This window comes from Falco rusticolus, chromosome 11, assembly GCF_015220075.1.
Source record: "Falco rusticolus isolate bFalRus1 chromosome 11, bFalRus1.pri, whole genome shotgun sequence".
Taxonomy (NCBI): domain Eukaryota; kingdom Metazoa; phylum Chordata; class Aves; order Falconiformes; family Falconidae; genus Falco; species Falco rusticolus.
In genome coordinates, this window is record NC_051197.1 from 34261289 (window position 1) to 34274806 (window position 13518).

Consider the following 13518-nt stretch of genomic DNA (forward strand, 5'->3'; position numbering starts at 1 on the left):
CTTTGCAAAGAAATAAAAAAAGAAAGAAAGAAACTCTTAATAAATTCCAAAAGGAGAATCATAAATCTTTTTCAGTGCTCCACTAGGTAAAGTGACATGGTACGGGCACCTGCAAAAGCTGTCAAAGTCATTTAAGAAGTCCTTCCATTACTGACGTACCCCGCTGTTTGCAGTTATTTAAGCTTTTAATTTCTGTCTTTTCTGCATTTTGAAGTGTGTAACCTTTTTTATACCTTTTTATGAAAAAAGGACAGACTTCTGTTTCCTTCCTGATCAGCATCCTAATAACAACCAGACCATTTAAATTTATTACCACAAGAAATGATATGGTAACACTCCTTCCTTGCTGCACCAGAACTTTATAAAATCTTAATAGACTGCTGTCATGTTTTTTTCTATAAAATAAAGCAACAAACTTCTTTAAAGTACTCAATTGTTTTGCTTCTACCAGCTAGTTCTGTTTACATAATAACTCTATTATTTAATGTATCTACTTTATATCAAAACATGAACAGCTATTTAACTTTTGCTATTTCAATTTTTTCTCATTTTCAGGCACACTGCACTGCAAGAACCCATCTCTCCTCTTTCTCAGGATATAAGAGTTCAACATACTTACAAGACAATGAGCTCACACTCTCCACAAGCCCCAGCTGAACCCACAAGCCTGGGCGTGAAGCACAGCAAAGGAACAACCGCACCTGGCGTGAGGACGTATGGCCTTTTGGTACACATGGTGTACATCCTCTTTGGTTTCTGCCCCACTTGAAAACCTCATTCTTCAAGTGCTCTGCTGCCTATACAGTTGTGGTAAATGCTGATCACCAAAACGAGAAAAAGAAGGTGCTGACAGTATAAATATGGGTAGAATCAAACAAAGCGAGAATAGGTCCTTAAACTGTTCTCTTCTGTTTGCTAGCAGCCTCACAAAACGTACTACTTTGGCATAAAAATGTAGACAAAATGCATGAATGCTAAAGGATTTAAATGTAAGATGGTTACATTCTTGATTGGGCATGAAAGTCAATCTTTGAAATGTCAGCTTTTTACCTAATGCTAGACCTTTCAGAAGCACAGCTTTCCAGAATGCGTGCTTACCGATCGATCCTGGGGCAGGAAGTCAAACAAGGCTGCTGCTATTAATTGTCCTCAAAGTGAGAAGCAAATAAGCTTTTGATAAATGGCAGCACACATATAATTTCACATTTACCAACTACTTGATACATCAACACGCATAAAGTTGCAAGAAAAGAAAAATACCTACTATGATTTAAATCTATGAAGTACTGTTTCCTTTTTTCTTAAAAAATTAAAGATTATTCATTCAGGATGAGAAAGCAAAATAAATACAAGTCCACTATTATTTATGATTCAGTATTTTATATTACCTACCCTTCTCTATAACCCAATCACAGGCGTAATTGTAGCTCCCTCCAGCAGGGAAGCAAAAGATCTCTCAATTAAACCTTCTAGTTAAGCACAACCCATTGCCCTCCCTTGCACTCAAAGACTGTGACCTAAAGCAATGGATAATGAAATCACTTTTTTTCATTAAAAATGGTCAAAAATGGATAAAGAAATGGATAATGAAAAGGAAAGTACTTCACATTACACTCCACAAGAGCTGAGACTGAGGGGGACAGAAGGAAAGAAAAGAGATTTAAAAAAGAAGTACAGCTTTTAAACTTTCTCTTCTTCAATGCCCTTCTTCTGGGACACGGTACAACCAACCACTTAAAGTAGTGCTGGGGATACCAAGTAGCTACGTGGACACCAGACCAGGATAGGTGTGAGCAATAATTCTAGATTAATTTCAAGAAACAATCCCTTCAAAGAATTACTTGTGTGCTTTAGACTCACAGAAAGTAACAAAGTAGTGATGCCTCACAAAAATAATGCTCTGGTATCAGAAACGTTGTCCTCTATATAAATTAAATAGATATTATCTGAGAACACCGTATTCGCTTTTTAATTTTTTAAATTATTATTATAACACGGGGCTCATGGATAATTTAAAAACTACTAATGGTAAATAAAAACACCTTCATCCTTCCTGGGACAGAAACCTTGTCTGCTTCAACAGATTCAGACAAATAGATGATGCATTTGAAAGAACATGAAGTGGTTGGAAACAAAAGCTTCATCAGTTCTGAGATCCTGTTAATTAAAATGATAGGGAAAGAGACACACAAAAAGTAGGTTCCCAACGACAGAAAGAAATCCTTTCCCATGACACTAAAAAGCCTGCAAGGGCAGGAAATCCCCCAAAATCCGTTTAGAGACACGGACAACCAGAATGTCTAGGTAAGAACAGGAGCACAGCACTTTGAAATGACAAGCAAACTGCAATGCACCAGAGATCTCCACTGACTTCTGTAAAGCTAAAGGAAACATTAATAACTGTGCTGAGGGAGGATTTATTGTAAGGAAGGATGATACATCTGCTGAGATACCTAGTCACGGACAGCACATTGTAATTATTTATGTTCTGAATTACTGTGGTGAAAAATTAACAAACTCTAAGCTTCCTACCTTCTATGCATGCTACGCTCCTGACCATAGATAATACTGGAGAACTCTCTAACACTGCTTTTGATTTTTCAGGATTAATCATGCTTCTATAAACATTTTTCAGAAGCAGTTTGGTTTTTTTTTTTTCTCCAAAACAACAAATCAACTCCCATGTTCTCTGAAGAACTGCAGACCGCTTTTCCCTCAGGAAGCCTGCACGGTTATCTCCAGGCCCCCGGACTTGAAGCGAGCCCCCCCAGCTGCCCCCCGGACCACCACAGCTCGCTCCTCAGCAACACAGGGGCTGTTCTTAGCGAAGCAGCCGCGCAGCCGACACGCTGTGCACCCTGCCACAACACCAGTCCAGCTGCATGAGTGCACCAGCCGTGGGCAGCCTGGCCTCACTGCAATCGGCACAGCCAGGGGTGCTCGTCTCTCAAAATAGGATGTGGAAATTTTCAGTGCTGTTTGCAACAACTAACGCAAGTGGCTCTTTTATAAACAAGTATTCTTTATGTATTTTTTTTTTTTTTTTGGTGGATGATTTTAAGAATCAGATTCACCAAGCAGAATTTCCAGTTACAAAAACTAAGAAAAATATCACTTATTTTCCCTTTCTGATGGTCCTTAATGCCCTAGCTTTACTCCATGATTGCAGGAAAAGGAAATGACAGAATAGAGGGTTGAGGGGGTCACTGTGGAGAGAGGAGCAAAAAGATAAAAGAGGAATGCACATCAGAAACAAAAAACTAATCAGTGCCCATATGCACAGGCAGAAAAGGGAACATGTTTTGGAAGTAACAGGAAAGTCAAGAGACCTGGAAGTAACTCGGGCGTGCAGGGTGTGACTTTAGTGACACCGAAGAGCTGTAAACCCCGTTCATCTGGCTGGAAGGTGCTACCTATCTGATACAATTCCTAAGCAGTCAAAACAGAGATAACTGGTTAAATTGATCTTTCCATTAAAATGTACATCACTCCCTTACACCAGCTGAACAATCACATGATAAAAACACTGCTGGAAGCGGTGTTTGCAGATCACGTGTGACTTTTTCAAAGAAAAGGAAACACTAGCAAAAACACTGAAGTGAAAATGTACAATGTGGATGTGATCCTAAACACAGACATCATATACTTTGAGGCTTCAAGAAAACTCCAAATGTCACAAAACTCCAGACAGAAAAACCTGAGCAGCACTGAACTCTGTCCATCAGACCTACAGGCAGTGGAAGAACCTGTCTGAGGGAAGCTCTGTATGAAGCTTGAAAACAGCAATCACATTTGCAAGGAAATAAAAAAAAGATTGTGCCTTAGAAATGGAAATATTGACTCCAAGCACATTTCTGTATAAAGCTTCCAGACAAAATTAGCAAGGAGGAGTCCTTCCTCCTGTTTGACATCAGTAGGATTCTTCTGCTCAAAAAAGCAGGTCTTTCTCTGCAAGGTGCTGGGAAACATGGACGGCATTCAGATTCCGATGCTATTCACTAATTTCAGGTACTTTGCCTCCTAGATTTGACAATAAATAGCAGGACAGAGGCAGCATCAGGATGCAATCTAGGTTCTGGGTCAGCTGGGGTGCCCTTGGTCATGCCCCACTCTCTCCCCACGCACTGTGGACAGAGCCCAGGGTAGAACTGGGCTGACATCAGCATTTCAGTACTGTCTAAAACGGGATGGGGTGAATGAACCCGGGCTTTCACGTTCAGTCACCCAGACCTCTCAGGAAAGGTGGTTTTTTTTTTAATTTATTTTTCCTGTTATTTCTACTTCTCCCTCCTTTTGCTCCCAGCCAAACTATAGTCTTTAATTGAACATATTTTTTTTTTAATCACTCTTAGGTACAGGACCAGAGAGAGGAAGAAAAGGTTGGAGAACAGACAGTATCAGAACTGAAGTTTTAGACATAAGGTTGTGCGCTCCAAACTTTCAGGCCAGAAGGCAAAAGCAACATGAAGTTGGGAGGCAGGTCCCAGCCGTCAGCTGCAGTTCTGGCTCCCTGCTTTGGCTAGGTGTAGCCAAAACCTGCCCCATGGAAGGCAGAAGACACACAGCAATTCAAAGCAGAAGATACCACTGTTAGATTAAGATGTCAATAAATTCTGATGAAAAAAAAATAATTTGGTTATTTCAACTCACTAAGGACAGAAAGGTTCATCCAGTTTTGAAGATACTTTGTGAAATAGCATTTTTCTTTCATATCCTTCCGAGAAAAGAAACCTCGGTAGACATGCCAGAATGGTTCATTTGTTTGTAGTAGAAAGACCCTCAGAAAGGCTGCCTTTCAATTCAGGAAAAAACTCAAATAGGTGACAATAACAGCCAAAAAAAGCATCTGCAAACTTTTTGCTTGTCTAAATGTCTCTTAGTAGGATAAATCAGAGAATTATACAGATTTAAACAGAGTAGATGTGTTGATGTCTTTGCCCTGAAAACCCAAGCATTCCACTAAATGCCCACAGGTTAACAAAAAATTGCAGAGCAATTTCTTGACCATTGCCCTATCTTTCCTTTTTTTTTTTTTAATTGGAATCATGGTAAGTAGTGAAGAGATTTTGCAAGTGATGTTTACTGCAATACAGGTGCAAAACAAACGTTAGAACTCCGCTACAGAGGCTTGCAACAGTCCTTTGCTTAAAACCACCATGGTGAGAAGAGATCTGGGCAGAGAATAGGAGAGCTCACACTAACAAAAAAACACCTGAAATTAAAAAAAAAATCAGAAAACCTTTATAAACTTATACTGCTTCTTTTTTCTTTAAATGTGTTCACTGCCTAAATTCACATCAGTCACCGTCACTGTTTAGAGCCTGTATCTACTATCTTCTGGTGGGGCGTGGGGTGTAAATGTGGTGAGCAATCTTGTAATGATTTCTCTAAATTGATAGCGTATATTCCTGAAAATAATACTGTGCATGATACATTAAAGCATCTAAATGTTTAAGTTGCACAAAATCCAGATAATCTTCCAGTTTAAAAAAAAAAAAAAAAAAAAAGTATTGCTCTATTTCTAAGAGGTCTTCTGCTGTAAGAAGCCAGGTTTCTTTAAGGCAAAGGACACGCTGTGCCCGGACCGCCTCGGGAAGGGAGCAGAGCCACGAGAGGGCACTCTTGTAATCTGCAATTTGAATTCTTGCTGCCTAGCTTTTTCATTTTTAATTAAAAGGAAATCTGACTGTTTTCCAGAATGAAGAGATCTTACTTGACAGACCAAGACAAAAGATTTTTCTCCAAATTAGAGGAAGCTAATGAGATCTACAATATTTTCAAATTACACCGCATTAGCTAACAGCATTTACTAATCAACCAAAGCTTACTTCAAAACCATGTTTTACAGAAACAAAACATGATTTACTTTAAAAACTACCTCTTAGTGTCTATGGCATCTGTCAATTTCTAGTATTTTAGTCAATGAGAGTATAAGGTACCTCCAGCTATATAACCTGTGTTATCTGTGGATGCTAGGCATAGATGTGATCTCAAGCACACTACCTGAATCCAAACACAGGTAAATGCCTTTAACTGGAGCTTTTATGCTTCTGAAATTATTATGAGGTTTTCCACAGGATATTTACCAACCCCCCCTTTTTTCTTAAAGGGTTCAGTCACCTTATACAGAATATGTATATTCAGCGCTGCATTATTACAAGCATTTACTCTCCTCTTTCATGTTCCCAGAAGAAAAAAAAAAAAAAAAAGTCTTCAGAATAGCCCACTCTCACCACCTTTTTCAGGTTAGGAGGATAATCAGTTACTGGAAGCCCTTTGTAGCTAATGATTATGTCATTTATTTTACAGGCCGTTGTAGGGGTATTGATAAATGGGGCGCTCCTGAAGGTAAGGTTATTCTGAACACATCTTCCTGACACTTGCTATCTTTGTCGAACAGAAGCCAAGTATACCTACTGCAAGCTGAATTACACATTGTCTAGTTATGAGGATATGCTTCAATAAAAGTGTAAAAGCTACACTCGTGATAGGCTTTCAAAAAAAGAATAAAAAATGGTAATTCTCTGCTGTTCAAGAATACCAAGAAAAGGGTTTAGTCTAACTTGGCTTTTATTACCTTATGCAAAAGTGGTTTTAAAACCTTCTTAGACACTATATCTAGATCCTGCAAAGTCATGGGAAGTAGTTCACTTGGTTTCTTCAATGGACGAACATTTAAAGTAGCGCTGACACACAGGGATTCCTGGTAAATCCACACTTAGAATCCAAATGCCTGTTTCCATTACAGCTGCAAGGTAGCACAGCCTGAAGGTACAGTATTACATATATTTCCTTAGAGACAAGGGGGCATTGCTAACTTACTAATTATAAAGTGAACTGGTAGTTCTTATTTGGTATTCTGCAAATCTTCCGGAATGTATAATTAGGCACTAAATACATTAGGACTATTGACATCCTGAAATGCTCCATTTTTAATAAGCTACCCTGCCACCTGATGTAACAGCAAAATTACAAAGATCATATTCATGAAATCAAACAGATCTTCCTGGCATTTTATGCAAGCTCATAATAAACACACTCTCTTTTCAATTATGTATTAATCTGGAACAATTTTATAGAGCTCTTACTGCATTTACGCCCCTGTCTACCCAGAAATCTGCATTACCTGGGAGCACATAATGAAACAGAATTAAAATAGATTATGCAAAACCTGAACACAGAGCAGTCTAACACATGCAGTGCCGTACCCTGCTCATCAATAGTTAAAGGAACTCTGCGATATCGTTGGCAAGACACTGCAAACAGAGCTGAAGCAATCCAATGCCTGTATTAATTTTTATTTCAAAAATTTTAGCTGGTGATTTTGTCTATCTTCTACACACCTAATTAATGTAGGAGATAAAACGTACCAGAGACATATTATTAGATCTCGGCATGAAACAGTTAAAGGCAGTGCACATGCCAAGGTTTTAATAAGGCTTAACAATAAAAAGCTTCAATCCTCCACTTTCACTAGATTTTGTTGTGGTTTTCCCTTGCTTAGGGCAATCCATCTGTTAATGTTGACTTGCAATATAGTTAAGCTCGCATACGTATAAAAAGCCTAGAAGAGCTAACCTAAGCAAGAGTAAGCTCAAATGAATATTACAGAGATAGAACAATTCATCTTAAGCAAAGATTAATTGTGCCTGCGTGCACGCGCATGCACACAGGCACGTATGAGTGCACTCCTGTTGTTATTTTTTTTAGGAAAGACTTTCAAAATGCAAATTCTAGGAGGGCAAGCTGATCACTACAGTTTGCAGAAACACATTTAATTATTTACCCTGTGATTAGGTTTTGACACCTATTTTACATGCTATAATTTATATTGATTTACTGTTAATTTTTTAAAAGTCTATTGCTGATTTGGAAAAAACCCAAACCAACAATAAAACCACTATGACAGCAGTGGTAAAGCTTAGTAAATATTCTTTGTTAAAAATGGCTCTGCACTGTGACCAGTGCTGGTATTCTCCCTGGGCCAAACTGGCCTTGTTCTCAATAAAGCCAGAGAAGTATCCTTTCCCCTGAGCCCTGTTAGGCTGAGGCTGCAGTTGGAACCGTCATCTTCACACAAAAGCAAAGGGGTTGGGTTTTACAAACGCAAAGCCTAATTGGGAGATCTTCATGGCTGTACCCTTGACATTTATTAAAGCCTCATCAACAAAACAGGAAATAACCATACTAATTAGCAGACTCACATACAAAATACTGTTTGTTGGGGTAAAGGCAGATTCACTTCCTATTGTAAAGGAAACATTCTCCCAAACCCCAAAAGCCTGTTACAAACTAATTATTAAAACAAACTTTCACAGTAAAGTTTTTTACTTTTACTTTCATATCATACATAATGTTTTGAAGTAAATCTGTTTTACAGCATCTCAGCTAACTATTAGTATTTATGTTTAGCTGTTTCCAAGAAGTGGAAAATTAAAAGCTCAATGCATGCATCTAACACGACATAAAATACAACAACAAATTCTTTATATTTACAAGTTTCTAAATGTTTCAGTATGGAAGAGACAGTAATATAAGTGCAGAACTGCCCCTGGTTTGGAAGCAAGATGACCATTAAAAGCAATTGCTCTCTTTTTGTTGTTGTTTGTTTAGGGGGGATATTCAAATACACTGACATTGCAACTTAATCGATAGCTGGTCCTTACTTTAAACACACATCAGAGTGCGCAGACTGCCCTTCAGCACCACCCTTACACCCCTGCAGACACGCATGGCACCATTTTAGAAATCTGGGTGGAGGCGTTCGTTCACAGGATAAAGAGTTACAGAAAAAAGGATTAAACCTGACAATAATAGCAATCTGTGAAATTCACTTTTTAAACACTGATTCAGCACTGGACCAAACACAGTCTCTCTCATACATGTGCACTTAGAATACAAACGTTTATTTGAATGTAAAGCTTAAAATCACACCACTTATTCATAAAGAACTTGCACTTACGTTATCTTGTTCAAATACTTACCAAGAGTAAGAATAAAAAAAAAAGAGCAGCCACAATGGACTATTGGTTTTTAGAAATATGTTAGTTTCTTTGCTTTTGGGGAGGAGGAAAAGTAGGAACAGTGTGAGTGAGCAGTGATGGAAACGGTGCAAGAGCAGAGTTCTGGGGGAGCAACCACCTGCCCTCCCCCCCATCTGCTCCATCCTGCCCAGGGGGCTCACGTGGCATTTGGGACAAGAGCGGGAGAGAAAACGCAGGACCGTCAGTTTGCAGCAGGGCAAAACTGCGGGGCCATTAGTTGCAGGCTTTGATAGTAAATAAACCCTATACATGTACATGTGTATACACAAACACACGTGTATATGTGCATATGTAAACCACACTATGGATGGATATGCACTCCTGCCTTGTTTTCAAAACTAAAAGAGACTGGTAGAAACAGCAACAATGGTATTATGGGATTTAGCAGCACACAGCTGTACAAACACAAAAACATACAGAAGTTAAATTGTTCTGGTCAAACACAGGCCTTCAAAAGAAATGTTTTATCATACTAAGGTAAATTATATTCCTTTGTATCCCTAGACTCCTGTACGTAACAGGAGGCAGTACTGCCATATCAGTAAATTACTGCAGATTTTTTAATAAAAGCAGTCTATAAAAGTTCACTGGCTACAAGGGTATATTTGTGTTATGTATTTACACAGATACATACAATTGTAGATTCACCTACACTAATCTGTGTGCGTTGGCTTATAATGCATTAAAACCTTTTTAGTATCTCACATTATCAAATTATTTTGGTGGTGGGGAACACTGCAATATATTAAAATGACAGTTATCTATGAGAAGAAATATTTTAAGAACCATTCACGTTACTAACATTAGAGCTCTACACTCACACATTTAGAAGTGTGGATCTTCTCCTCTGATACCCAGTGAAGAAAACCTACTGTGCACAAGTTCCTGAAAGAACGCAGGCACCGCAGCTGCCTGTACATAAAAATATACTGAGGGCACATAGTTTAGAATTTTATCACTGGCTTTAAGAGACCATAAAAACATGTACAAAATAAAAGCTGCCTAAATAGATAAAGCAGAAAGTCTCTGGATTATTTATAAACCTACTAAAAATAATGTCTTAATACTAGCATACAATCTCAGCATCATTTAGCAATAATCTGCATCAGTTCTATGTTAAATTTCACAAACACTGTATTTATTATTGATAAAAACAAATTTTAAATCAATTAGACAACTCAGTTTTTTGTCATTGCAATGTCTGAAGTAAAACGCCAAACGCTGTTAGTTCAGCAGGACTGAATTTCTATACTTAATTCCCTTATAAGAAATATATATGCATTAGAAATACATATATAAACAATAATTACATGTATTAAAAACATGCAATAACAATATAATATAAAAATAACCTACATGTTAAAATATGTACATATGTATGTCTTTATGTCCAGGAAAAAAAAAGTGCTACAAAAACTATTTTATTGATATCTTGGAAATAAAACTGTCAAAATGAATCCAAAGACGTTACAACACTTGCCAAAGTTGAGATACTACACCTGTTACTTCAAATCAAGACTAGAAAGGGTTAGGGAACAAAAGGAGAAGAGATTGGCACCGTATTAACTAGCTGACTTAATAATAAAATAATAAGTCATAACTATCCAAGCAAGGTTAAAGGCTATGTAACTGCCAAATCAATGTATTAGAAATAGAAAATTAATGTGCACTGCTATAGGGAACTAAAAAAAAAAAAAAAAAAGCTTAACACAGATCAGTGAACAGATCAGAAAGTATTTGTTATGAGAAGCCATTATCAAAAACAGTACTTAAGAATTAAATCTCAGATCCATACTTACAAATCTCCTGTTTTTTCATCTCTCAACAAGGATGAAATACGAGTAACATTTTTTCCCCCTTTAAGCAGTATAGCAGTATTTCTATAAACATAGCCTTTTAGTCACACTATCCAAACCCAGACAGTAAAATAATCTTGAAACAGATTCACTGATGCGTTTGCCACTGTAAGTGGCAAAATATTTTCCTCATATGTATGTGAATAAGGACAGGAGTTTCAGGTGTCTTACCTGTGCCAGTCTTCTTTTTTCTGAGCTTCCTCTTTTCTCATAATGCAACATGTAGACGGGAGCAGTCTGTACTGCACCAGCACTGCAAGTTCCATACTCTTCCTCACTCTCCTACACAAGAAAACACATTTAAATTCCTTTATTTATAATCATTATCTGCAAACGTAGCCCCCATATTATGCATGCAGAATGCATTCAAAATTATCTTGCCACAATCTATTACTGTCATGAAAATACCATCTGTAGTAAGAAAATCAAATTTAGCTTTTCAAGAAGCTGAAGTTATCAACATTGGCATTTAAAAGATTAATTGTTCAAATGTCTAGGAAATATTTTTCAAAGTTTTCTTAAAATAGCATAAAACACATCTAAAAGCTGTTCCTCCTCCCTATAAAAAACCTTACATGGAAACGAAATTTTCAATGGGAAAAGCACCTGCAAAATGCCTAAAAAATCTTTTCTGCTATTTCTGCAGTGTTGCTCTTGCAAAATGAAACTTCCTTCATTCAAACATTGCCATTGTGCACACATCTTAGGAAACCAAAATGGACAACTGCACCTTCTGAAATACATTGTGCTACAAGACTCTCCCATCTCAAATTCTCAGCTTGAAGCAAAGGCTTCGATTGTGATATCAAAGCAATCAACTTTATGAAAACATACATCCTGTTAATGTATCTTTGAAGACCTCTGTTGTTCTACGATAAAATATGCAAACAATAAAGAGATTATTCAGTGGATGCATAGAATGACAGATAGTTGCCAGAGGGCTCGTTATGAAAAATGTTTTGTTGAACAAAGGGCTAAGCATATTTCAAAAGTCATTAAAAACACAAATCTCATGTGATTTGTAAAGTATAAGCTTCAAACTGATACAGGAAGCAATGTAAGAAAGCAAAAAGTGTGCTACGTACCTTGTGCTTTAACTTGTTCTTCACTTCTTTTATTCCTTGCCTTGCCTGATTTTTTGCCTAGAAAAATAAAAGGGCTTAAGTAGCTCTGCAAGACACTGGCTGTAGTCATGGAACATGCTTCAGATGTCATACTTATTTTACCTTTTTTTTTAAAAGGTAATACGGTGATATAAAGGAGAACAATAACCTTTATCACAAATTTCATACATGCAATGTCATTAAATATTTAAATATATAGATAAAGCATGAACGTAAAAGATTTTTTTCATATGTGCATGCCAGTGCTGTGAAAACATATGTACTCAAAAATTCAACGTTACTAAGGACAGGCTAAAAATGGCTGTATGCATCACTCCTTTATTTGAAATGGTCCTTTAAATTTGAAAGGGTATTTTATCAGTAAGGCATGTTGGAAAAATGTTAAGATTTTCGAGATGACTGCTACAGTGTTCCAGTCTGGCAATTTGCAGGGCAACATCAATCTTAAGAGAAATGAAGTGATTTCATATGCAGATGGAGATTTTGCCCAGTGCTGCTGAACAGCATAGCGCTGCTATTTAGGGGAGGATTCGGTATGTATTAAAATAGGCAGCCAAGGATCATTGTTGCATAGAAAACAGCCAAGAATATTCTTCAATAAATAAATGAATTATCAATACAGAATGCCATGTACTACTTATGCTAAAAGCCATTAGAAGAGAAAGAGAGAGAGAACTGGGGGAGCAGGAAGAAAGAAAAGATACAAGGCAAGGGACGACACCAAAACCCTAACCCTCACAGAAGAAAAAGTATCTTTCTTGGAAGAATATAGGAAAAAAACCTATGCAAGTTTTCAAGGTTGGTTTGAAAACAGGACTCTAAAATATAGTTAAGTGCATAAATATGTGGAAACCACCTATTTTTCTATGGTTTTCTATAAATGGAAATTCAGAAAACGAAATCATTTTCTTAAATCAAGAGGTCAGAGAGTCTTTTTTGATCCTTAAATCATACATCTACATGCTCAATAACAGCACAACAGGGTGCCATGTAGCAGATGCTAACCTGAGAGCCACTTCAAACTTTCCAGATCATGCTGACAGCATTTGGATGAATTTTGGAGGGCTTTGTTCTAACTCTGAGGGATGGTACCAAGCACATTACTCAAGGCTACCGATCAGTTGTCTAGCAATTAAGAAATGCATATTCCACTTCCCTAGTAGCCGGCTCCATAAAGGGCAACAGCCTAAGAAATTAAATGGGGTATAAATATGAATACCTGATACACACAGATCCTCACAGTTTACCAGCGTTTCCTGGCATACATAGAAGTTCACTTTGAAGAACCTTTACTATCAAGGACACAATTATCAAAACTGAATGCTGGGACAAGATGATGTAACCACAGTCTAAGCTAGTGCAAACTGAAGAAGAACAATTTGCAGATAACCTGTTAATAAACCATTTTTAAAATTATAAATGAGCCCATGAATATGAAGTATATTTATTTTATTTACCTGTTTTTCTCCATGACTGCTGAGTTTTTCAACTGAT

At 37.3% G+C, this 13518-nt stretch overlaps 1 protein-coding gene across 3 annotated transcripts in view; it reads right to left on the bottom strand.

Moving 5' to 3' along the window:
- The window catches only part of DENND1B (DENN domain containing 1B), a 167134-nt gene that overhangs the window by 13024 nt on the left and 140592 nt on the right, over nt 1-13518 (bottom strand). For all 3 annotated transcript variants that reach the window (XM_037403964.1, XM_037403963.1, XM_037403962.1), the window contains 2 exons: nt 11986-12042; nt 11072-11182 (listed from right to left, as the gene is read on the bottom strand). In XM_037403964.1, the coding sequence (XP_037259861.1) occupies nt 11072-11182; nt 11986-12042 (168 nt within the window). The remainder of the gene's footprint in view (nt 1-11071; nt 11183-11985; nt 12043-13518) is intronic.